Source organism: Natator depressus, chromosome 10, assembly GCF_965152275.1.
Source record: "Natator depressus isolate rNatDep1 chromosome 10, rNatDep2.hap1, whole genome shotgun sequence".
Lineage (NCBI taxonomy): Eukaryota > Metazoa > Chordata > Testudines > Cheloniidae > Natator > Natator depressus.
Genome location: NC_134243.1, coordinates 3988859 through 4012362, shown reverse-complemented (window position 1 = coordinate 4012362; position 23504 = coordinate 3988859). Strand labels below are relative to the sequence as shown.

At 47.1% G+C, this 23504-nt stretch overlaps 1 protein-coding gene across 2 annotated transcripts in view; it reads left to right on the top strand.

The window, feature by feature from the left end:
- The window catches only part of NHERF2 (NHERF family PDZ scaffold protein 2), a 92401-nt gene that overhangs the window by 63577 nt on the left and 5320 nt on the right, over nucleotides 1-23504 (top strand). The window contains exons 3-6 of one of the 2 annotated variants that reach the window (XM_074965019.1): nucleotides 12105-12284; nucleotides 18426-18579; nucleotides 21186-21229; nucleotides 22012-22074. In XM_074965019.1, coding sequence (XP_074821120.1) covers nucleotides 12105-12284; nucleotides 18426-18579; nucleotides 21186-21229; nucleotides 22012-22074 — 441 coding nt within the window. Of the gene's footprint in view, nucleotides 1-12104; nucleotides 12285-18425; nucleotides 18580-21185; nucleotides 21230-22008; nucleotides 22075-23504 lie in introns of both variants that reach the window. The other variant, XM_074965018.1, reaches the window with a different exon arrangement.

The window sequence follows — 23504 nt, the reverse complement described above, 5'->3', positions numbered from 1 at the left end:
CTTTAAGGAGAAAGGATTTGAAATTTTTTACTCTTTCTTTTTTAAAGTCATGAAAAGAAAACCCCAGGCATGTACCTTCTACATGAAAGAGACCAGCTTTTTCCTGAGCCCAGGCCCTATGCATCCTTTAGGGCCGTTTAGAAGCCTCAGAGCTCTGACATTATTCAATCCATTGAATCATTTCCTGTTTTCTGCAGGTTTTGAAGAATGCTGCGGGGCAGGCTGGAAACATTTGCAGATACGGGTGAACTTAGTGCTCTGAGGCCATGGGAAAAATCCTGGGTTGCTAAGTTTGTGAAGAAAGATGAGCCATGTGTGGGTGTTTGTATCAGACTATGTATAATTGTTAAGGTTAGAGACATTTATTATTGTGGTTTTTTGCTGATCAGGTAATTGAATTGTTCCAGAAGTCCAAGAGTTACAGCACTGTTTTGTCAATAGTGTCTTAGGTATCAGTGGATTTTAAAGTTATAATGTTTTCCTGTTTTAAATGAACTCAGATTCATACATTGAAACAGCTGACAAAGGCAGAACCTTTTGAATCTCTCCTGGTCAACTACATGTCATAACTTTGCCTAAATTAGTTTATTGCCGGGTTCATGATCAGAGCCAAATGTTAACCACTAGAAATAATAGCTTCTGTTTGGAATAGAACAGGGGCAATAAAGGAGCCACTATCTCATAGTTGGAGATCTCAGTGAAACAATTGTCTTTGTTTCACAAGGTCGTAGGGGAAGGTCATATAAGATTTAGCACTTTATGCCCTCGCTCTCAAAGTGCTTAACAAAAGGGGGTGAGTATGCTCATCTCTGTTTTACTGGTAGGGAAGTGGAAGTGCAGAGAGGCAATGTGACATGCCCAGAGAGCCCATAGCAGAGCTGGGTCTAGAGCCTACATCTCTTGACTCCTCGGCTACTGATGTATCCACAGGATCCAAGCTAGATACTTAGGTTACTCCTACAGCTAGGACGTGGATTGGTTCAAGCTTCATAGCACGGTAGAGTAGCAAAAGCTGAGTGGGAGAGGGCAGTGGCGTCATACCAGGCTCCAGTGAAGCGTCTGCTCAGTAGCCGTGTCTACACTGGGTCTCAACAGCAAAAAATTCTCCACTGTGAGTACCGCTGGCGCCTCTCCTCTGGCGCTAGCAATGGGAGCCCTACTGTAACCAAGACTGCATGGATGTTGGGGTTCTTAATGCTGCGTCACTTAGCCCCATTCAGAATAGGGCCAAATCTTGGTATGAGAAATCTCAGCGGCTGCGGAAGCCTTGCCTACACTACGGCCCTACTGGTGTTCACCCCAGTGGTGCTGCAAGGGGGAGGAATTCCCAGTGCAGGCAAAGCCCCAGAAGGCCAGATTCTGCAAGCCTTCCTCATGCGAGCAAGTGCAGCCCGGTGGTAGAGCGAACTTCACACACCCCTACACAAAGTCAGAAGTGCTAATGATTGAGTCACCAGCGTGAAAAACGGGAGTACCGCAGAGGGGAATTGGGCTAAGTGATCGGAGGGAGAGACTTGTCAGTTTTCTTAAACAGACCGAGGGTGAAACTGTCAGGAGCCTTAGTGAATTAGGAGCCTAAGTCTCACCGTAAGTCACCCAGGCCCAGCTCCTCAAAGGGATATAGGTGCCTAAATCCCTTTGGCAGTTTTGGACCCGAGTTACTTTTGCAAATGGAACTTGGTCTCCTAAGCCATTTCGGTGCTTGTGAAAGTGTCACCCCAAGTCTAGACAACAGCGTGTGTGTCTGTCTGGGAGGTGAATCTCCCTCCTTCACAGCCTACCAGGAACCCGGCGCCCCCGGGAGCAGACGGGGGCTGCGATGCATGTAGCCGAGTAGTAGTTACTGAAGCTTCTGTGATCCCCGCTGCAGCCTCCTCATTTTAACCTCTCAAAGTGGTTAAAATAAAACTGTAAATATTTAGCTCCAGCTTGCAGCTGGTCTCTGCAGCCCACAAAATCAAACAGGCCCCGTCCGGCTGACCAGCCGGCCGCACGGGTTTTTAAGCCCTTTGTGGAGCGTGTGGAGTTTCACCGCGCGTTCACTCTGTGCCGAGTCTGGGATCTCTTGGCTGCTTTCTGACCGGTCCTCCAGCAATGTCAGCCTTTTATTCACTTGTTCTTCCTGGAGGCCAGGCCTCAGATGATCCTCATGCCTTCGGGCCTTAAAAATCTATGGGTGAAATACTCACCCTGTCGTTGAAGTCCATGGCAAAACCCCATTGACTTCAGTGGGGCTGGATTTCACCCTAGCAATCTAATATGTCCGTGACTTGCGTGCTGGAACCAGAGTTAGCTTTCCTACGCAGTGAGAGCTCACCTCCCCTGTGAACCGCGAGCAGCTGCGGGAGAGATGCTGCAGTCTGCATGGTCTGTGGCCCTGTCAGTGAGAGAGCTGTAGATGCAGGGAGATTGTTTCCCAGCCGTGCCTGAGACATGGGAGTAGGGCTGCATTTGGGTGCAGGAGGTTAGAACCTGCCTTGTGCAAAGGGCCGTGGTGGGATTTGTGCCCAGAGGTGTCCTGGCAGCCTGGTTCTGAATTCCCCTGGGAGTTCACGTAAAATGACAGTGCCCCACTTCTGTCCCACTCGCCTTCAAAATAGGGCTTAGATGGCACACGCAGACGGTCTGCAGGCCCTCTGCTGGGGGACGGATGTCGCCTGTCAGAGCGGGAGCTCTAACACCCCCACCCGCACACTGAAGCATGCTCCCTACCCCCTCTCCATACTTTGTGCTGGTCCTGCTCTCCTAGCCAAGAACAGGTGGGGCCGGGCGGACCACGCAGGCCCCTTTGGAGGCATTTAGCGCTGTCCCTTACAGAACCCATAAGAGCTGAAATGCCACTGTTGGTGTTGAGTGGTTTGACGGGAGCCCAGAATCCGAGCTGGCGGTGCCATTGGCAAAGGTGTTCCAGCGAGCAAGGAGAGGGCTTCCTCTCCTGGCCCTGCACCCTTTGCCCACCCACCTAGGGTTATCCGCAGTCTAGACTGCAGAGTAGCAGGGAGTTTGTGTGCATGGTTCCTTGGACTCACTGGCCCATGGACTTTAAGCTACTGACAGTGCTTAATTTGTAACGAAAGAGGTGCTGGGGCTGAGCAATGTTTTACATTCATAAGTGATGCAGCAAGACCAGAGGTGCCGGGACTATGGACTGCCAAGCCCAGAGGTGCCGGGACTCAGCCCTGGCACCAATTAAGCACTGGCTCCTGGGCTGTCCTCCTTCAATGTTTGGAAAGTGCCTAGCATGTTGTGAGCACTACTACAAATCAGTGAGTAGTACCAACTCTGGGCTAGATCCTCAGCTTGCCTCAGTCGGGGCAGGGTCGGCTCCTCAGCTGGTCTGCATCCGTGTAGCTCCTGCTCAGGATCTGGCTGTGCGAGTCTAGGGCAAAGATTCTCAGCTCTTCCCGGGCTAATAGCTAAGTGAAAAGCCCAGCTGAGACACAGCAGTGCAGCCGGGTGAGTGTTGGAGCCAGTTGCCGCTGAAGGCAGCTTCGTCTCAGTTTAAAAAAAAAAAACAAACCGCCCACGGATTGTCCTTTGTTTTTTGCTATTTTGTGTTTTCAGCCGCATTGTTTTCCAGCTTGCCCGGGCAGGGTAATTAAACCAGCTGCAGCACAAGGGATATCTCCGGGAAGCCAAGCTTGGTGCTGCGGAGAAGAGGGGGAGAGAGCTGACTGTCCCTGGGCTGCATTCCCTGGACTGGTTCCAGCCCTGTCAGAACCCAGTGTGAAGCCCAGAGCCAGGGCTGGCTGTTGCTAAAAGACAACAAACGGGCATTGACTGGAGCATTTCGTTGTCCTCTCGGGGGAGACTTGAACACGTCTGCTGCAGAACCTTTCTCATGTTCCCCAGGCCGAAACTCATGGGGTGCTTTAAAGGAGGATCTGGGAGTCCTCTCTGGTGGGCAAGGGGCTTGGTGGGTTTTGTTTTTAGATGTCAGACAGGCCAGGAACTTCATTTCTATGAGTTTTGCTTAGTTCAAAGCTGAAAAAGGAACTTACTGCTTAAAAAAATGAAGCCATGTCATGTCACTTCCCTGCCCACAACAGCCTCAGGCTCAGTAAAGATACAGCCTTAAAGGATAGGGCATGAAATGAATTGATCCAGTTTGTATTTCTAACTGCCCAGGCAATTGTTAGGAATGCCAGACGAGTGAGTGTGTGTGTGTGTGTGTGTGTGTGTGTGTAACAAATTGTTTTGAATGAACATCATTTTATTACTTTATAAAAGCCAGTAATCCAGCGTGTTTAGTCTTCAGTCCACAGTCCTTCCCCGTTTACGCGCGGGTATGTAAATGTAATGTCTGTTAAATTTTTCATGCATAACTTGTGTTCAAGCAGGGTCTGCAAACAGAGCAGAGGTTGAACACAATACCTGACTAAAGCTGTCCCACCAGTGGACAGTACAAGTGACATGTTGTCTTTCCAGAGAACAAAAACAGGGCCCTGTAAGGTTATCCTGCCAGATTAGGTCCCATTCACAAATTATTCAGGAAGGCTTCCCTGGTGCTCTATAGGAGTAAAATATTTTGTATACCCGTGTGTACTTGCTCAGGGTCATGGTGACCACCAGATTCAGGGTCAGGAATACAGTTCAAACAAGATCTCACAAACACTGTCCTTTTGCATTTCTAATGAAAATGGACTCTAGGATTTCAGAGCTTTTTTAAAAAAATTCTCAAACCCGCCTTACTAATTTGGCCCCTGTAAGACATATTTCTAAAGCAGAATGGGTTATAGTCACCTGCCACTTCCCATTGTCTTGCTCTGATGTATCACAGTGGAGCAGAGCTATATGAATAATGGATTTTTTGGGTCACTGGCAATTCTGAAAAATCAGAAAAAAATTCATTTTGAAAACACAACTTTTAGATTTTTTGGGGGGACATCACAAAGTTAGATCGGTGGTGTGTGTGTGTTTGTTTGTTTGACCTGAAACAAAACATATTGTTTCAATTTCAAGCACTCTTAATGTTTTAAATAAAATTAAAGGAAATTTGGAAATGAAAAGCTGTTTAAAATAAAAACATTAATTGAAACGTTTCAAGTTTTTTCAGAACTGTTAAAGGTTTTTTCCAGCCAAAACAATTCCTCAAAATCAACATGAATTTGCGAAATGTTTTGGTGTTGTGGAATCTGAATTTTTTTTGCTGAAAAAAGTTTTGGTCAAAAAATGTCACCCAGCTCTAAGAAGCATTCTTTGCTTGATGTTCAGGTCCAAAAACTAAAAGACAGGCAAACACAAACATCTTAAGAAGTGGTGATATGCAGCTGTTCTTTCACAAAAATGACTGTGCAAAGTTAAGCCCTGATTCAGCAAAGCACCTAAGCACGTGAGTATTAGTATTTGTTTGTATTTTGGTGGGGCCTGGAGACCCCAGATGCATTGTGATAGGCCCTATATAAACACATACAAAGCAGTTCCTGTTCAGAATAGCTCACTGTCCCACTGACTTCCGAGGGCTTTGGATCAGACCCGTATTATTTTCCGGGGGAAAAATCCCTTCTTTAAAAGGATAACAGAGAAGAGGTTAGAATCCCGTTAGTAAATTCACAGCTTCCTCATTCCACTAAAGGATGCGTAGCCTTTTATCGTTATAGAATCTTCTTGAGTAATTGGATTGTTTACATGATGTTTTTCCTGACATCGAACCCTGGGGGTGTTATCAAGAGGTAATTATTGTCTTGACAAGGGAGCCGGGAAATGGGAGAACACTTGAAAATTGATTGGTCTCTTCACTGCCTTTCATATTCTCCATTCAAGATCTGTACGAGCGCCGTATTAACTTGAGCCAGCCAAACAGGGTTGGGCCAAATGTTAGATTCCCTGTGAAAATGAATTGGTTTCACGAACCCTAATGTGAACAGAAATGTGTGCTCATAAATGTGGCTGAAAACACTTTGTCAACTGTGTTTCCCCGAAGCATTACAAGCCCTGGAGCACTGAGTCCAGGAGTGTGGAAGAATTAGAAAACGAATTGGATGACATGATTACTAATATAAATTATAGAATTATTTTAGCTTAACAGATGGAGAAACTGAGGCAAAGGAGCGGGGTGAATTGCCCCAGGGCACATTGTGAAGTGGTGGCAGAGAACTCCTGACTTTCTAGCTCCCCCCGTTGTGCTGGCTGCTCCAGGCGATAGCGCTGCCCTTAAAAGGACTTTTATCTTGATAGTGACCCTTTAACATGCTCCCTGAATTTGCAGCAATTATTTTTACTTTGTGCAGTTTGAAAGTGCCATGGAACAAAGTGACCCGCCGTAAGCATGGAATTCTCCTCCACTCTGATGTCGTCATTTTTTAGTCTGAAAATCTACTGAGCGTACTAATCTGCGATGGCTCTGCCCTGAAGTTGCCCTTGACGCCAGCCTTGCCGCGCTCTGCAGACATCCAGCATGGAGCGCAAGGCGGGCTGCTATCGAGGCATAGGCTACAGATCATCTGGCAAATGGAATTATCACTCCCCTGTCATCGCCAGCACGCGGCTGCTTCGTTCTCGGTTCAGGGAGGGCAGCTGCGGTACTGGTCCCCCGTGCCTCTGTGGGGAGTTTTGGCAGCTTTTTGCTGCCTCTTACTCCACTGCCTGTATCTGGAGATATTTCTGATGTGATTAAGAGGTTAGGGGAAAAGGCGACTGAAGACATTTATGGTGTGTTTAATTTCACATAAGCCTGACAGGATGGGAGCAGGGAGGGATTCTGGCTTCTGATTGCTTGGGGAGCGGCCCTTATCTCTCAGATAAGGGAGAACGGTGACAATGCAAGCCAGGGAGGAAAATACGGCTTCACCCTCTGGTTTACATCGGGTGCTAAGGGGCTTCTAGCAAACAGGAGTGACCAGGGGTTGACCTTCCGTTTGAGTCCATCCCTAGACACAAGCAAAGGCTTCTTGTTACACCCCGACCTCCCCTGGTCTGGTTTGGCTGTGAAGCAACAAACTGCTTTAGGTAAAGGTGTTCTGTTATTTCCCCTTTCCTTTCAAGCAGTCCCATGAGTAACAACTATCCACCTCCACTACAGCCATCCCTTGTCATTGATGTGGGGACCATCCGATGAAGTGAGCTGTAGCTCACGAAAGCGTATGCTCAAATAAATTGGTTAGTCTCTAAGGTGCCACAAGTCCTCCTTTTCTTTTTGCGAATACAGACTAACACGGCTGCTACTCTGAAACCTTTTATTCTTTTGTACAACGTCTTAATGAGCTCCTGGGGGTCATATTCTATCTCTGACTGATACTTAATCAGTTCAGAGCTGATTGAAAACTTTCCCCAACACAATACTATTTTTGGACAGAAGATGCCCTTTTTGTGGAAAAATGTTAATTGTGGGGGGGAAAAAAAAAGGGTGTCAGCAGCTCTAATGTTCCTGTAGCTGTCCTTGTGCTTAAATTGTGTAGCAACTGGGTTTACCTAGGGTCATTTTCCTTACCTGCAAATGGCGATAATGCTTAGCTACCTCTGGGGGGAATTGTCAGACTGAATCAGCTAATAATAATGGGGAGCGTTCATCGAGCACTTTTCATCCATAGGTCTCAAAGTGCTTTACAAAGGGAGGTCGTTGTCATGATACAGATTGGGGAAACTGAGGCACAGAGTGCTAAAGTGGTGTGCCCAAGGTCACCCAGCAGGCCAGTGGCAGAGGTGGGAATAGAAAGCAGGTCTCCTGAGTTCTGCTTTAGGACACACTGCTAGTGTTTGGAAAGTGCTTAGATCTGAAGGGTGGGTTCCGGAAGGTATCTGTAATGTTGCACAGGAAGCAGCCAATATTAAAAACAATATGTTTATTTTATAATGATCCAAACACCGTAATGACGCTAGTGTAATCTGCAGGGCATCGGCTCAGTTCACTCCTGTACAGAGGGCCAGCACAAGACCTATGCACCCCTGGGGACCCATGTAAAGACCTCAACATAGAAGACTGTGTCTATGCCTAGTGCTTGCCCCCAGAATTGCACCCTACCCTGGGCAGTCTGCAGCTTTCTACCCAGCACTGGCGTTGTTTTGCCGACAGTTAATCTGCTGCTTGTGCTCTGCTATCGGGCGTCAATACCAAGGACTGCAAAGTAATTCATGCAGAGATGAGGCAAAGGTGCTTGAGTCTCCGGCTCGCCTTCTGACTGCAGCTAAATATCATCGTTCGAAAGGAGGCTGTCCCCTTGTGTGTGCAGATCACAATCCAATACCGGCACTAAAGACAAAGCCGTCTGTTGTTGGGGAACGGGTCGCTTGGGGGATTTGGAATGGCATGCCAGGCTGCTGGGTAACTTCAGGCCAAGGTTGGTGACCTGCGTGGAAAAAAATTAGTGGCTTTAGTTCAGCTCCTTACAGACTGATTGTCCGCATTGTAGTTGGTACTCGCATAGGTGCTGGAACTAAGGGTGCTGAGGGGGGGGGGCTGCTGCACCCCCTGGCTTGACGTGGTTTCCATCATATCCAGGGTTTACAGTTTGATTCAATGGCTCTCAGCATCCACACAGTACATATTGTTTGAGCACCCCGGGTACTAGTGGATCTCCGCTTCTGGGCAGCCCCGCAGGAGTGCCAAGCATTGAATGGGCCAGAGAGATGGGGATGAATTTGACTGCACCTGCTCGTCTCAACAGGGAAGCTCAGTTGGTTTCTAAATCTACAAATTAGATCTTCATTGCGTTTTTCCTCCGAAAAACAGCTTTTTGACTAAAACAAAAAATTTCCACAGAAAATTTCCATTTGGGTTGAAACTTTGATTTTTCATAAAGAAACAAAACTCACAATACTTTACCAAAGCTGGATTTAAAAAAAAATTTTTTTAAGGAAAACTAGAAAATTATTAGCAAAAAAAATCTTTTGTTTTTTTTGTTTTCAATGAAAAATCAAAAATCGTCCACAGGAAACTTCTGCAATTTTTGGAGCAGCTCTAATCTATATACACCACCGCTCTATTGCTAATGAATGAAAGAGAACAGTCACTGGTTTTGCAGACCCTGCGAACCCCCAATATTTCCTGCCCCCCCCCCTTGCTGGTTTTGAATCGTTTCTGAGCAGAGCCACGTGAGCCCAGTTATTGCAATAAAGTAATTTCTTTCAGGGCTCACGTGAATGAGGGAAAGTGCTAAACATACCACGTGCTCCTGACATTTTAATCTGTTGCCTACAGCAAGCTTTTATATAGTCAGCGTTTACATTCCACGGCCTTATAATCGCTTCATGGGACCCCAGGGGACAAACCGACACGTTTCTTCGAGCTGTACTGGCGAGACAGGCTCACCTGAAATTACACCAAAATAAACAGAAGAAACCCAGTCCCTAGGATAGAGGGTAGAACAGCGGGTGAGCAGCGCTCCATGGTCAATCCAGACTAAGCGCAGTGAAAAATAGCTGGTGAAAATGTCATGGACTCGCTGATGTTGGTGGCAAGTAGAAACCATTACAGTGACCGCTAACACTGTCTGCTGTTGGTTAGAACAGTCCTTTCCATCCAAGCCTGCCTGGCAGATAGCTTGACTGTGAGTCAATGGCAGAACTGGGAAGAGACCCCAGGAGTCCTGATGTGCCGTCCTGTGCTTGAGTTCCTCCCCTGAATAAATAAGCTCCACCATCCCCACACGTGTGTCCCAACGCGGCAGGTGGGCTGGGATACAGCACCCAGCGTTTAGATATTTCTCCAAGCTCTGCATCCCTCTTGGATCCGCCCAGCTGGCCGGAAAGTATGGGTGAGGATGGGCTTTTTCAAGAGCTTCCTGATCCCAGCCAGTCTAGCAATGCTGCAGGAGCAGGCTTTGCAGCGAGCGAGGGGCATGGAAACAGCTGCAAAAATTAGCAAGAGATGGGAGACCCTTCAGAACCTTCCTAATGATTTTTTTTTTGGGAGGGTGGGGGGATGGGATGGGGTTTGCTGTTCAACCCCAAATGCTTTGCTTCTCGCCGACTGAGGGGGCAGCAGATAGGGAGCTGCCATGATGAGCGACATCCCCATCTATGCCCAGTCGTTCCCTAAGCCTCTGCTTAGCGGCTGGGGAAAAGGGCTGGCTGATCAGTGGTGGGAGTCACGCTGCAGGCAGAGTGGTGGGGCTGTTACCCCTTTGAACATGGCCACTGTGTGAGGAAGCTAGGGGCGGGCCCCATGCTTCTTACCGCAGCTGCGTGTGGCTCTGCACCAGGTTCATGGGCCGTTTCATGGGAGTCGCACGCTCTGATTTCCATCTCATCAGAGGAGACGAGTCAAGGGCTCCAGAGCATGCTCAGCCCTGCCAAGGACGAGACGAGCCAGCTCCACCGATTGCTAACAAGGGCAGTGACATGTCTCAGCTGGCCCTCGGCCTAGCCCCACATTCACCCCCCGCTCCTCCACAGACCCAGGCTTCTCTCGCTTTTAGCATGGACTTCACAGGCCCAGACTCAGCAGGCGAGCGAACATACGTGGGCCCCTGGCAGGTTGAGATGGGCCGGGGCCGGAATTCAGCCCTGCTGGAAGCCAAGGGGACCTGGTTTCATGGAGTGGCTCGCCGGGACCATGGGAGCTGCAGTGACTCTCCTCGGCCTGGCAGACACATCGCCAGCACTGAGTCAGCACCTCCCTAGTCCTTTATCATTTGTGGAAAACCGTTTTCCTCCGTGTTCTTGTGGGAGACACGGCTAGAGTCCGGGAAAACCACAGTGTCTCCTGAAGGCTGGACAGAGGAGTTCAGAAAGCCCCTTTGTGCAGTAATTCAAGCCGTGGTACCCAGACCCCTCTCTCTCTCTTTATCTGAGCATAGGTTGCTTTACTCCTAAAAGATCACACTACAGGTGTCTGGACACATTAGTTGTACCGGACGCGAAAGTGACTGGGCAATAATAGTCTGGTGTCTCTACCCCTCTGCCAAAACCAAGGATCTCTAAGTGTTTACACATGTTAATAAGTGAAGTTCCACAACTCCTCTGAGCTAAGGAAATATAATCTGCCTCTTATCGATGGAGAAACTGAGGCTTGGTGTGGGTAAGTGTTGGGTCTGAGGCTGCAAAGCCAGGAATAAAGTCCAGGCCCTCTGTGCGTTAGCCCCAAGACTTCCTTCCTCTTAGTCCTCACAGAAGCTAGTTGGCGTTCCTCCCTGTCCAGGGTTCTGCACATGCTTCTATCAGCAGACAGGTTTCCGCAGTGCCAGACGCAAGGGCAGCACGTTCAATGTCATCGCCGTCGTCCGGTTTCATTGCACGGAGACCTCGCTCTTTTGGAAGGTCTTGTTCAGTTTCTTAATCATGACCCAATAAGAAGAGACTCGCACAAATCCCTACAAAGCAACACCAGTAAGTTCTCCATGTCTTTTTCCAAGACCATCCCAGAAATGTATGGACCATATCAGGGGCCCCATTAAGGTCCATAGCATGCCCTTTATCCACATGTCCTGACAACTTAGGGCACTTTTTGCAAGAGTGAGCGTGCTGGTCGAATTGCAGTATGGACAATGCCATTCTACCTCCCTAAGTTCTGCCTGCAGTCTTCATTGTATAAAGGGCAATTATTCCGTGGCCAGACGCCGAACCCATTGCACAGAATTCCTGTGCAGTCTCCATGGCGCATCCCAGTGAGGGGGAGAGTGATCCTATGAGACAGCATGTGACTGGCTGTTAGGTTCTTCAGGATCCTTGCGAGTGAAGGGAGCTCGGTAAAGGGAAGATATTATTATAGCCATGTGCAGGGGCTGCTGATGTCAGCAGGATCAAGGGCACTATCCTCCCTTAAATTAATAAGTAAGGTTAATGCATTGTCTCCTAAATCCTGTGTTCTTCAAACAGGCTCTTGTTTCTCTGTTTCCTTTTCTGCTGGGATGGGAGCGTCAGACTCCTGTGTTTAGAGGGGGGAGTCCAAATTAATGGGTGTATTTTATTTGAGCAGTTTGTGATTCAGGAAATGCATTTTTCTTTCTTGTATCAGAATGGAGTCGGACAATTGGCTTTTTAAAATAGACTCAATCAGAGGAAATACATATGTTAATGTGTCCCTGTGTAGCTGGGAGAGGAGGGGGTCAGTATCTCAGATAGGCCACTTCTTTGTTGGTTTTGTTTCTAATTGTTACATCTGCTTTTTTTTTTTTTTTTAAAAAAGCAGCAAATATAACGCTGTGTCTTTTATTCTCTTTCACCAGGATGTCAATGGACCAACACAGGAGCTGCGTCCGCGTCTCTGTCACCTTAAGAAAGGCCCCAGTGGCTACGGGTTCAACCTCCACAGTGAAAAGTCCAAACCTGGGCAGTTCATCCGCTCGGTAGATCCCGATTCACCGGCCTCTAAAGCGGGCCTCCGACCCCAGGACAAGCTTGTCGAGGTAGGGGCTTGACGGCTCCTGGCAGGCAGACGGGTGGTGGGCTGGAAGGAACGTTGCAGGGAGGGAATCCTTGTTCTCTCCCAAAGAGGTTGGTCATCACAACCCAAGCAAACGGTGCTGAGGTCCGGATCCTCAAAGGTATTTGGGGGCCGAATTCCCATTGATCTCAATGGAAGCCAGGCGCTTGAACACCTTTGAGGTCGTGTTGGGTTGAGAGCAGTGAGCAGGGCTTCAGTGGGCTCATGGGAAAGATTCCTGGGCTCCTGCTTTGTGAATGCTGCCTGGCGCACTTTGCCAAAGAGGCAGGTTGGCAGGAAAGGAACTAATCAGCTTCCAATTTTTTATGAACCGTAACCACCATTAACATGCTGCCCTTCCTAGGGCCTCCCATGTGGGGACCTCAGAGCACAGTGCCTACATCAGTGAATTAATCCTCCAAGGCAGATCAGTGGTTCCCCTGTTGTACAGATGGGGACCACAGAGAAGGTAAGTGGCTTGCCCAGTGTGTCACATGGAGTCTGTAGCAGAGCTGGGAACTGACCTCGGATCTCTTGAGGCTTAGTCCAGTGACTGACCCAGAAGGCCATCATTCCACTTCCTCTTCTGTGTTACAAAACCCCAGCAAACCTTCCCATGGCAGAGAAAGTGAAGGAGTCTCTCTGGGACAATGAATTTCTCCTTTCAAGTATCCAGCAGCAGCTGGCTGGCTGTTGTAGGTGCCACTGCAGAGAGTGGTTTTGCAATCCTACAATGATGCTTCACTCTTTCAGCCAGTGCAGCTGTCTGGCTGCTCCATGTCCTTGGAGGGAATCAGTCTCGCTTCCCTGGATTAAGCTCTGCAGTTGATTAAATGCAGCCCGTCTTAATCACTGGTCTGAATTCTAAAGAACAGTGCTAATTGCCCTGGTTAGCTAGAGCCGCCTTCTGCCCATTGTATCAGAGGGGTAGCCGTGTTAGTCTGGATCTGTGAAACTGGCAAAGAGTCCTGTGGCACCTTATAGACAAACAGCCGTATTGGAGCATAAGCTTTTGGGGGTGAATACCCACTTCGTCAGATACATCTATTGCATATTCACCCACGAAAGCTTATGCTCCAGTATGTCGGTTAGTCTATAAGGTGCCACAGGACTCTTTGCCTCTTCTGCCCATTGGTGAGGAGTGGAATGCTTTAAATGGCCTTCAGACAGCCAGCTGCTGCCACAGAGCTTTCTTCATCCAGCCTCTGTGCTTTTCTCAGCTGTGCCTTTTGGGCACTAACCCGCTTTGGGATCTCCAAACTTGAGTGCCCCTTTTACACAGAGATTGGGGATGAGCTGTAAAATCCAGATCTAAACTTCCCTAGTTTGAGGGAAGTGTGTCTGGATCCAGGGATTTGGCTTGAGCCCAGACATCAGCAGGAAACAAGCCCAATCTTTGGTAGTATTTCCCTGCCAGACACCAGAGTAATGTGGAGCGAAGCTCAGGACATTTGCTGCTTCTTCTGCAATGTCAGCCGCTGGGCTGCCCCATGATGCGCCTGTGATCCTTTTAGATAACATCTTACACAGCCTCTTCCATCCCCAGAAGACCCAGCGCATTTTGCAGATGATGGACAGAATTCTCTCTGCCTTGCACTGGGGGTCTCTTGCAGGTTCCAGGCAGTAGGTTCCACCGACCTGAGTGAAGTGGCATCAGCCAAATGTAGCTAGAGAAGCCGTGCCAGAAATATAGGAGAATTTTTGACCTATGAGTAGCAATCGCTTTACCTGTCACTAAAATGAAGCCACCTCTGGAGTGGTGTATGGCAGCTGTTTAACAGCACACAACATTGCTACCACACCACAGTTTAGGACAGGAAATGAAGCCTAATGTAACCAGTTAAAACTGTAGTAACAAACTATGCAAATAGACTTTAAAACATGAAATTGTGGATTGTGGTGGGTTAGTACAAAAATCATCCTTTAAAGGAATTTGCTCTTCACTTAATTGTGAACAATAGAAATATTTAAAATGACAGAACCACCTTCCCTTAGATGTAATTGCTTTAATTTAATTCATGTAATTTTTACTACTCTATAAGAATGACCATTAAAAGCTCTGCATGCTCTTGACAATATTTTAAAATTACACTAATAAATAAACAGAGCTGTCCATTAATCCAAGATCAAATTCTCCAGCAACAACTTATTTTGTCATCATTTAAAATTTATATCATGGTAGCACCTAGAGACCATCCAAGTCAGAGCCCCATGGCTTGATGCTGTACAAACCTACAGTAAATTCCAGTCTCTGTCCCAAAGAGGTAGTTTAAACCCTTCCCCTGGGATCCCACACCACCACTACTCCACCCTAGCAACCACCTTCCAGGCTAGGGGTCAAAGATGGGTCTTGCAGCATGCTCTGAAGGTTAGCACACTCGGACTATTACTTACCAACAGTGGAAGTGAGTTCCAAAGGCCCGGCAGGGTGAGTGGGGAGGAGTGTGCATTGAGATACAGCAAAGCACTTTGCCTGGCTTTAACACCATTCATAATCCCATCGACCTCAATGGGGACTACTTGTGCACTTCGTTAGGCACGTGCTGACCGGCTTTGCTGAATTGGGGCCTGCCTGCAGTCTGTCTCCATGAAAGGAATGTATTAATTGGTGCTGGGGTGTGTGTGTGTCTCAGATTATCTTGATTTTTGGAGAGAGACAATCGTGCTCTAAATACCGCTTGAACACAAATGCCTGGTTGCAGTGAACCCTGCCTGCATCTTGCCCTGACACCAGCTGTTCGTCAAGGACTGAGCACTCACTCTCCTGGCACCTGAATGTTTAATGCATAAAGCCATGCATATGTCTGGGAGGGGGAGCACTAGTGGAGGGGGGCACTTTATGGCCGAGCATTATGTCACTGTGTGGCATTTAATTATTTATTTATCCGTCCCTGGCACAGCCCCCGACGCGCACAAAGAGGCAAGAGACGACCTGGAGCCTCCAGAAACCTGATCCATTCACTGGCTCTTTGGGCTTAAATAAATATTTGATGCTAAACAGCTCCCCTGTGCTGAGGCGTTTTACTGGCGAGCCAGGGATTGTGGGTAAAGAGCTGCCCCCTGCCTGGGAAGGCAGAGCCTGCAGGGAGCTGGGTTTCAAACCACACCTCCACATCAGCCTCCCCGCTCCACGGGAATGCGGGAATCTCTTAGCTGGCCCAGACGTTTGTTTAATCTGGGGTGAGCGCCAGGTAGGGTGACCAGACAGCAAGTGTGAAAAATCAGGACAGAGGGTGGGAGGCAATAGGAGCCTGTATAAGAAAAAGACCCAAAAATTGGGACTGTCCCTATAAAAGTGGGACATCTGGTCACCCTAGCACCAGGCAGTAACTGATGCGAACTGAAAAATCTCACCAAAGCCTCACAGGGGTAGCCAGGGTTAATAAAGCCAGGAGCTCCCTGATCCGAGCCCTGGGCGATCCAAGATGCTCCCATTCCCAGCCTTAGCCACCCTTGGGCCCACATGCCAGCCGTGCCCCGAGACCTGAATTCACAGAAGGGCAAGCTGCTTAGCTTCTGCGGCAAGAGTTATGGGGAGAAGGTAGCCCCCCTTGCTAGGGTATGGAGAGGAGGCAGAGAGCCTAGGTGTGTGTTAGTGTTAGCTGCAGCTGTGGCTGGCCCTGGTACCAGTGGGCCAGGACACTGGCACTGGTTTAGTAGAGATGGGCCCTGAATTCACCCCTCTGAGCCAAACCCTCCCAAATGTAGGGATAAGGTTGAGCTTCCCAGCCGGCCCCTATCTCTAGATTTGTGGAACTAACTAGACCCCTGTTGTTTTCTAGGTGTTTCTCTCTCTCCCCAGCCCCTAAGTGGGGTCTCCACCCATTCGCCAGACAGGGTCCCCTCATGATGTGATGCTAAATGGTGATGCACCAAGAGTTCGGGTGTCCATGTGGCAATATAACTGGGCCTTTCAGGGAAAACAAGTTTTACCCAGCCATATATATCATGACCTGTCTAGTCTGGTATCCTGATTCTTGCAGTCACCAATACCTGAATGTTTAGGGTAAGGTGAAACCCCACTCAAAGGTACTTAGCCTCCCAGGAGTGAATCTGGAGTTAGGTCTTGCTCAGGTCTCCTTGGGTCCACTCCAGGCTCTGCTACTGACTTGGTGTATAATGCTGGGCAAGTCGCTTCACAACTCTTTGCTTCAGTTTCCTGTCTATAGCTGGGGGAAGGTAATACTGACCTGCATTAGGTGGGGGGTAGAAGACAAAATATGTTAATATTTGTAAAGTGCTTTGAAATCCTTGTATGAAAGGCACTGCAGGAGAGTAAACTGCAGTGCTGTGATGGTGTGGGGCTGAAAAAGTGATTCAGTGGGTCAGAAAGGAAGCAGCCGATGCCCTGAAACATGACATTTAAGTTATCCTGTCCTACATGCGTAATAAAGATATAATTGATTATAAAATTATCCAGGCCTTTTAACAGAAACACCGTCACAGGAGCTAACGACCTTTTTGCAGTGAACGATATCTCTGAGCGCTTTAGCTCACTCAACGCTCATTGTGATATTAGAGTAGCTAGATGTTTTTAGCGGGCTGGATAACTTCATTACCAACTGTCGTTGTACACGTTTCCAGTGAGATGATCGACTATATCTGTTGTGCTGCTGTTAGGACTAAATCAACACGTCTGGTTTGAAATCTACTGAGCCTTCTTTTTAAGATGCAAAGCGCAAATCTGATGAGGAATTGGCGGTTTGAGGTTTTGTAACCAAATGGAAAGAATGCGATTAAACAATTAGTGCTCAAAATGGTTCACGGAGCGGACCCAATGGAGGCGGCTGTATCTAGAAACAATGAGTGGCTCGGCAGCACCCGGATCTTGTCACTCAGGACGCAGAGTGTACTCACTCAACACCAGGAATAATGGTTCGCAGTTACAATTGTTCCTCCTGCGTTGCATGGAATAAGGAAGAGAATAATTATCTCCGTCCTTTACAGGCACCAATTAGCATCCAACAAAGGGCAGCAATTAATCACTGCATCCAGTATTCGGAGAGAGATGCACCACTCTGTTTAGCCAGGGCAGACATGCAAGCAAGTAGGCAATCCTTTTCTCCAGTGTGAGGGTTTTGTCACATTTTTTAAAGATGGCCACGTGGCATTGGCTCATGAGTGGGAGACCTGCAGTAAAGACCTGACTGCAGCCATCCCAGCTGTGGAGACCTGGTCTTGTGGAGAGAAAGGACCAGCCAGTGGCTTGGACTGGGAAGGGGAAGATACTAGTGGGATCAGTTGGGCTGTGATATAGTCTTCTAAGGAGAGAACTATTGGGGGCTTAGGCCCTTTAGAAGCACACTAGGCAAACCATTGGAGAGTATGCTGGAGGGGACCGCAATGGCCAGTGGGGGTAGATTAGGTGTGGCCGAATGGACTTTGTCCCCCCTGACACCAGTGATAGAAGTAGAAGAATTTTAAAAGCCCCTTGAAAGCTGCCCAGCTGGTAGGAGACTTGAGTTCAGTATCAGAGACACCTGCTCCCATGACCAGTGGAATATGCACATTCAGGACATGGGAAAAAGGCAGAGGTGACCTGGGAGTTGATGGGACCTAATGGAAGATGCTCTTGCAGGGACCTTTCGGTGGCCATCCGAATGAAAGTTCACCAAGCTCTTCTCTGGGTACAGTTCTATCTAACCTGCCTGTGCGTTCAAGGCAAAACCTACGACGAGCTTGGTAGGACATGGTGGCTAGCATGAAAGGAAGAAGAGTCTTTAGCCCTTGTGTCCCCCTATCTTCAAACCCAGAAGCGGGGAGCATCCCCTCTTGTTGAGGGCTAGCGGAGCCAATTGTGGATTTGAGGGCCAGGAACTGGAGAACCAGCATCATTCCTAGGGGAAAAAATTACCTTTGAGGCTGTTAATTTAGCTGGGAAAATGCACGTGTGGAGTCATTCCAGCTGGTGAGGTGAGGTTCCTGATGTGGTCGTGTGCAGCACCACGCATTTTACAAAGAGATGCTCGCCTTTTGCACTGAGGCTGGTACGTAAGCTAAAAGCTGCTCCCCAACAGTGCTTAGGAGATAAACCTCTGAAGTTGCTGGCGCCCTAAGGATGGTGCTTTTTGCGTCGGTGTGTGACCTACCCAGAAGCATTCACGCCCCTGTTGTCCCTTTGCAGGTGAACGGGATAAATGTGGAAGGCATGAAACACTCCGAGGTTGTGTCAAACATCAAGTCTAAGGAGAATGAAGCCAAGCTCCTAGTGGTGGATCCCGAAACAGATGAATACTTCAAGAAACTGGGGATAATCCCCACGGAGGAGCACATCAAAGGTGAGACCCTCCTTACTCCCAGGTGATTGTACCCTGCTCTCCACAGTTATGAGCTTGGGGTTGGACTTTCAAAAGTGATTTAGAACCACAGGTCCCAATGACTTCCTCTGTCAGTCTAGGTGCAGACTAACTTCTGCTAGTTACCTGAGCCTCTATGAGGTTTTTATAAATAGAAATAACAATACTTTCCAGGCAATCCAAACATTTATATATTTTTAAACAATTCATAATTAACCCATGGAACTCCCTGCCACAAGATCTTAGGTAGGATTCAGAAGAGAATCAGACATTGATATGAATAATAAGCATGATATATATAACTAGCTAGGGTAAATGTTTCGAAGAGACATCAATCCTCATACTTCAGGACATAAGATGAACACTAACTGTCTGAGGTTAGGAAGAAACTTCTACTAATAGCAGATTATTATTACACAATTTCAGGCGTTTCTTTCAGTTTCCTCTGAAGCACTTGGCATTGTCAGAAGCAGGCTATCAAACTAGATAACCCATTGGTCTGATCCAGTGATGACAGTTCCTAAGTCCCAAAGACAACATGTCCCATATAAGAGGGAGGGGCAAGGAAGTCTGGAAAGGGACTCAGAACGGAGCCTGCAAGTTATTCCACTGTTGTCCTGGGGTGTATTTTCTCTTACTTAAAATGTCTGGATTTGGACACCAGAGGAAAAAATGTAAAGATCCTTTAACTTCTCGTAGCCTTTAGGAAGCATGTGCATGTATGCATATGTACAGACGCACAGAGCAAGTGCCATGTGTACGTGAAGGAAGACATTTCACAGGACAGCAATAGCTCTGATAATTGGTGCAATAAATATTATCCTTGCTGTTGGGAACTAGCAGAGAAAGCTGCCTGTCTACTATCTGACCTGTGGAGCTGCAGACTCCCGTGCTGGGAGAGATCTCTGCATTCCACCAAACACATATTTCCCTCCTTGCTGGCTCGCTGAATGGGGAGCTCTGTTTTTCAACACAGCTGTTTCTTATCTAAACTGAATTCTAGCTCAGGCAATCACTTTGCCCTTTCAAGTATTCAGTGGAGAGAGCTGTCCAAAAAACCAGGTCAAACAATTCTAAGATCCACCCGGGGGAAAGTGGTGTCAGATGCTCAGAATTCAAAATGGGAACAAACAGGAGATGATGCGAGAGGGACTCTGCTGTTGGCACAAATGATAATGAAGCCCTTGTTCGCTGCTTGAGGAGAGTTACTGAGATACGCATCATGTTCAGTTACCTCTTCAAGCAGCGTGTCCTGGCATCAAAACTCAGACTGCAACACTCGACTGTTTTGTCACCTTTTCTTTGCAGATCTCATGATCACTAGGAATTGGGCCCGTATAGCTGCGAATATAGGGACAGATTGAGTTTAAAAACACCCAACAATGCAATCTGGGTTTTTGTACCACCCTAGATCTCAAATTAGGATGGTTGTTTGAAATCACCCTGGCTTTCGCTGGGTCACTACTCATGCAGACTTTGCCAGGCTATTGTTTTCGGCTGTGCCAGTGGCTGAATCCTGAAAGCTGGACTGGCAGATCTTTAGGACAGTCCTGAAATACTTTTGGCATTGGCATGATATCACGACAGACATGGTGATGCAGCGCCTTGCTATTAGAAGTGGCCCCTTTGGATTTTCATGGTTTGGAAATTGCCCCGAATTTACCCCTGGCACATTGGCATTGAGCTCTGTTAGCTCCTGCTTTACTAGATTTTGTGTGCACCTAATTATTATTTATTACGATAGCCTCCAGAAGTCCCCATTGGGACCACGGTCTTGTTGTGCTGGGTGCTGCACAACCACACACAAAACGCAGCCCTTGCCCAAGAAACTGACAGCCTACACAGAAGGATTACCTATTTAATACTGGCTGTTCTGTGATGGGCACCTCTGTACTGTCTATTGATTGCATCTCATCTGTTCCAAGCTTCCTTCCTAACAGGGATGCGAAATTGTTGACTGGCAACTCATCTAAGTTGTTGCCCTTCGTTAATAGTGCAGGATAATTGGAGGGCAGTGAAAGATGTTACAAAAATGCAAAATGACTCCAAAACCAGGTTCCCCCCCCCCCCACAGGTACTCATTTTATTGTGAAATTGACAAGGTGACAATTGCAGCAAAGAATATTGCTTGGGCATGTAAGTATTCTAAGTCCAGGACGGTCTGTTTTTTTTTTTTTTTTAGCAAAAATGGCTTTGTGTTGTGTTTGATTCAGAAAAGAAGCGACTTCATCCCCAAAGGATCCACGAAGTGACTTTTTGTTGTTTTTTGTTTTTTTGGTGGGGGGTGAAATCAAATGAAATGGGGCGGGGGGGATTAAAAAGAAGCTGGGTCACAGAAGAGAAACCCAAGGGAATGAATAGGTTTTTGTAGGGCTCATAAACAGCCTGGGTGCAGTCTGACTATGACTCCAGGAGGACGTACATGCCTCACTTCATATGGCAAGCAGAGAGTGCTCCACTCCATTAACCCTGGAAATGGGAAAGGCGTGTAAGTTCCCAGGGTGGGTATGCTAGAGGAAGCTCTGTCTGACACATGTCAGTCTCGGGTTAAATGTATTTACCAGGGTTTTACTTTGCTTGGTCTGTAGGTGGAATTCCTCAGCCTATTTCTAACGGGTCTGCACAAACCCAGGTGAGTGTCTGTCCTTGGCATCCTATTCTTATTAATCAGATATACTCCGATTGCTGGAAAAAGCCTAGCAGAGATCTAGCTATTTTGAGAGTCAAATCTGTCCAAGGAGCAATGTCAACATCCCAATTCACCTTGTTTTGGGATGACATGTGACCTTGTCATCAGAGTGGGGAGCTGGAGTCAGGACTCCTGGGCTCTCATCCCAGCTTTGCCTCTGACTCACCTTGTAATCTGGAGCAAGGTGACTGCCTCAGTTTGCCCAGCTATAAAGTTGGGATGACCACTGCCTCAGGGAGGGTTCTGAGGCTTATTTAGCTTAACTAACATATATTGAATTTGATTACTTCCCTCTGCAGCTTTTAATTCAAGGCTGGCCTCTCTGCTCTTTAATTTCCTGCTCCTGCAACATGCAGGGAACAGGAGTAGTTGCTAAATGAGAGTGGAGACACAGGGCAAACTCTGCTCTGGGGTAAGTGGGTGGAGCTCCATCGACGACGATGAATTGTAACTGGACCCTGCCTCCACCAGGTCTGTGCTGGAGGAGAGCGTCTATATAATTTGCTAGTAAACACTTGCATTTTTTTGTCACTTGAATTTACAGGTCCCCCTCCCCCCCCAGTTCAGTCTTTGTTTTGCAGCCAGCCATGTGTTTGGTGTTATTCTCCACTTGGCAGAATTGGCTCTGATCTGATCTCATGAGGCTGTAAACTCCACATAGTGTTTTTCATCTCACTTTATGTGTGTATCTGCAATGTACATATTAACATTTCCATTCCCAGCAGCTGAACGGCGGATCCATGTCTTCGTCCCATAGTGATCTCCAAAGTCCTGAGAAGGAATCAGAGGTAAAAATACATTTTTACAAATGTTCTTTTTTCATATTCTATAAACATGCATATTAAATACCCTTTCAGTGTTAGGTTCAGAGTTGGGTATAATTGTATTGTACCTTTCTAAACTCACCCAGCAGTTAGACAACAAGATTTCTTCTTCATTGCCTGCCCAAAACTAGCATGTAGTGTTCTTGTGAGCTGTTAAACAGCTTCCAGCCCAGAGGTGGCTGCATTTCTATGATGGATGAGCAATCTCTATAGTTTCTGAAGTAGTTCTAGGATCCCATGGGATGAAAGATGTTGGGAAAATGCAATATGATGATGATGCAAAAAATGTTAATGCAGGGAAAATAATCCACTGAAAACTAGCAAATGAAAAAACCCCAAACCCACGAATAAAACATGTAATTACATTTTGGGGGGGAGAAACTAAAAACCATGATGACTTGTTCTTTCTTTAAGCTGTGCAGAAGCTAAAATGTGCAGGGTTTGATTAAATGGAGTTTAAAAGGACTACTGAGAGGCTCAAATTACTTGGATTGCTTCTGTCTCTTGTGAGTGAACCACTGACTCCATGTGCTGGAGTCCAAACTGTGCATTCTTTCCACTCTTTGTCAGGGGTACAGGAAAGCTTCCTGGTTTCATGCGGCCTCTGCCAGAGGCAGCAGATGTCCCATATTAATACAGACAACAAGTTTTGCAAGGATTCTGATGCACCGTTGTGCTGCTTATTTGTTTACTTAGTTAGGCCCCCATCCTGTAAAGACTTAACCCCTTTGTGTACTGTGAAGTCAGTAAGCTAGGCATGGTGTGTAAAGTTAAGCATGAGTGGCTTGGAGGAGGAGGGCTTTACTGCACAGCATTATTTGGACTTCTCAGCCTGTTTATTCCAGTCAAGGACACACAGAAACCAGCAGTTTTAGGAAGCACAATGCAGAACCAAGACTTTCTATAACCTAAATGTCACAAGTCACGCTTTAGCCTAAATGATTTAGCACCCAAAAGGGAAATAAATGGGTTAGAGGTAAACTTGGGTCTAAAACAAGGGACAGGTGAGAAGTAGAGTAATAACCGAGGGAGACAATTGGTTACCTCATTAAAAGGGTTCACTGGTACCGTTGCATTAGCCTGGTATAAGGTTTAAGCGAAATGTATACATTCTGCTAATTTTATGCCTCAAATATAATCATATTAAATACAGTTGCATGGAAGGATTTTACAATATCTAATAGGTATAGACATGTTTCATTAATTAAAAAATTGAATACAAATTTCAGGATTATTTTTTTAAATTAAACCATTTTCTACCTACTGAAAAGCTAGACTTTGTAGTATTGTGCTAAGGCCTGAGAATCAGAATAGGTCACTGAAATTGATCACTCTTTCATTGTTCAAGTTGAATGAAAGATTAAAAGCAAACACATGGCTTAAAAGAGAGAAAA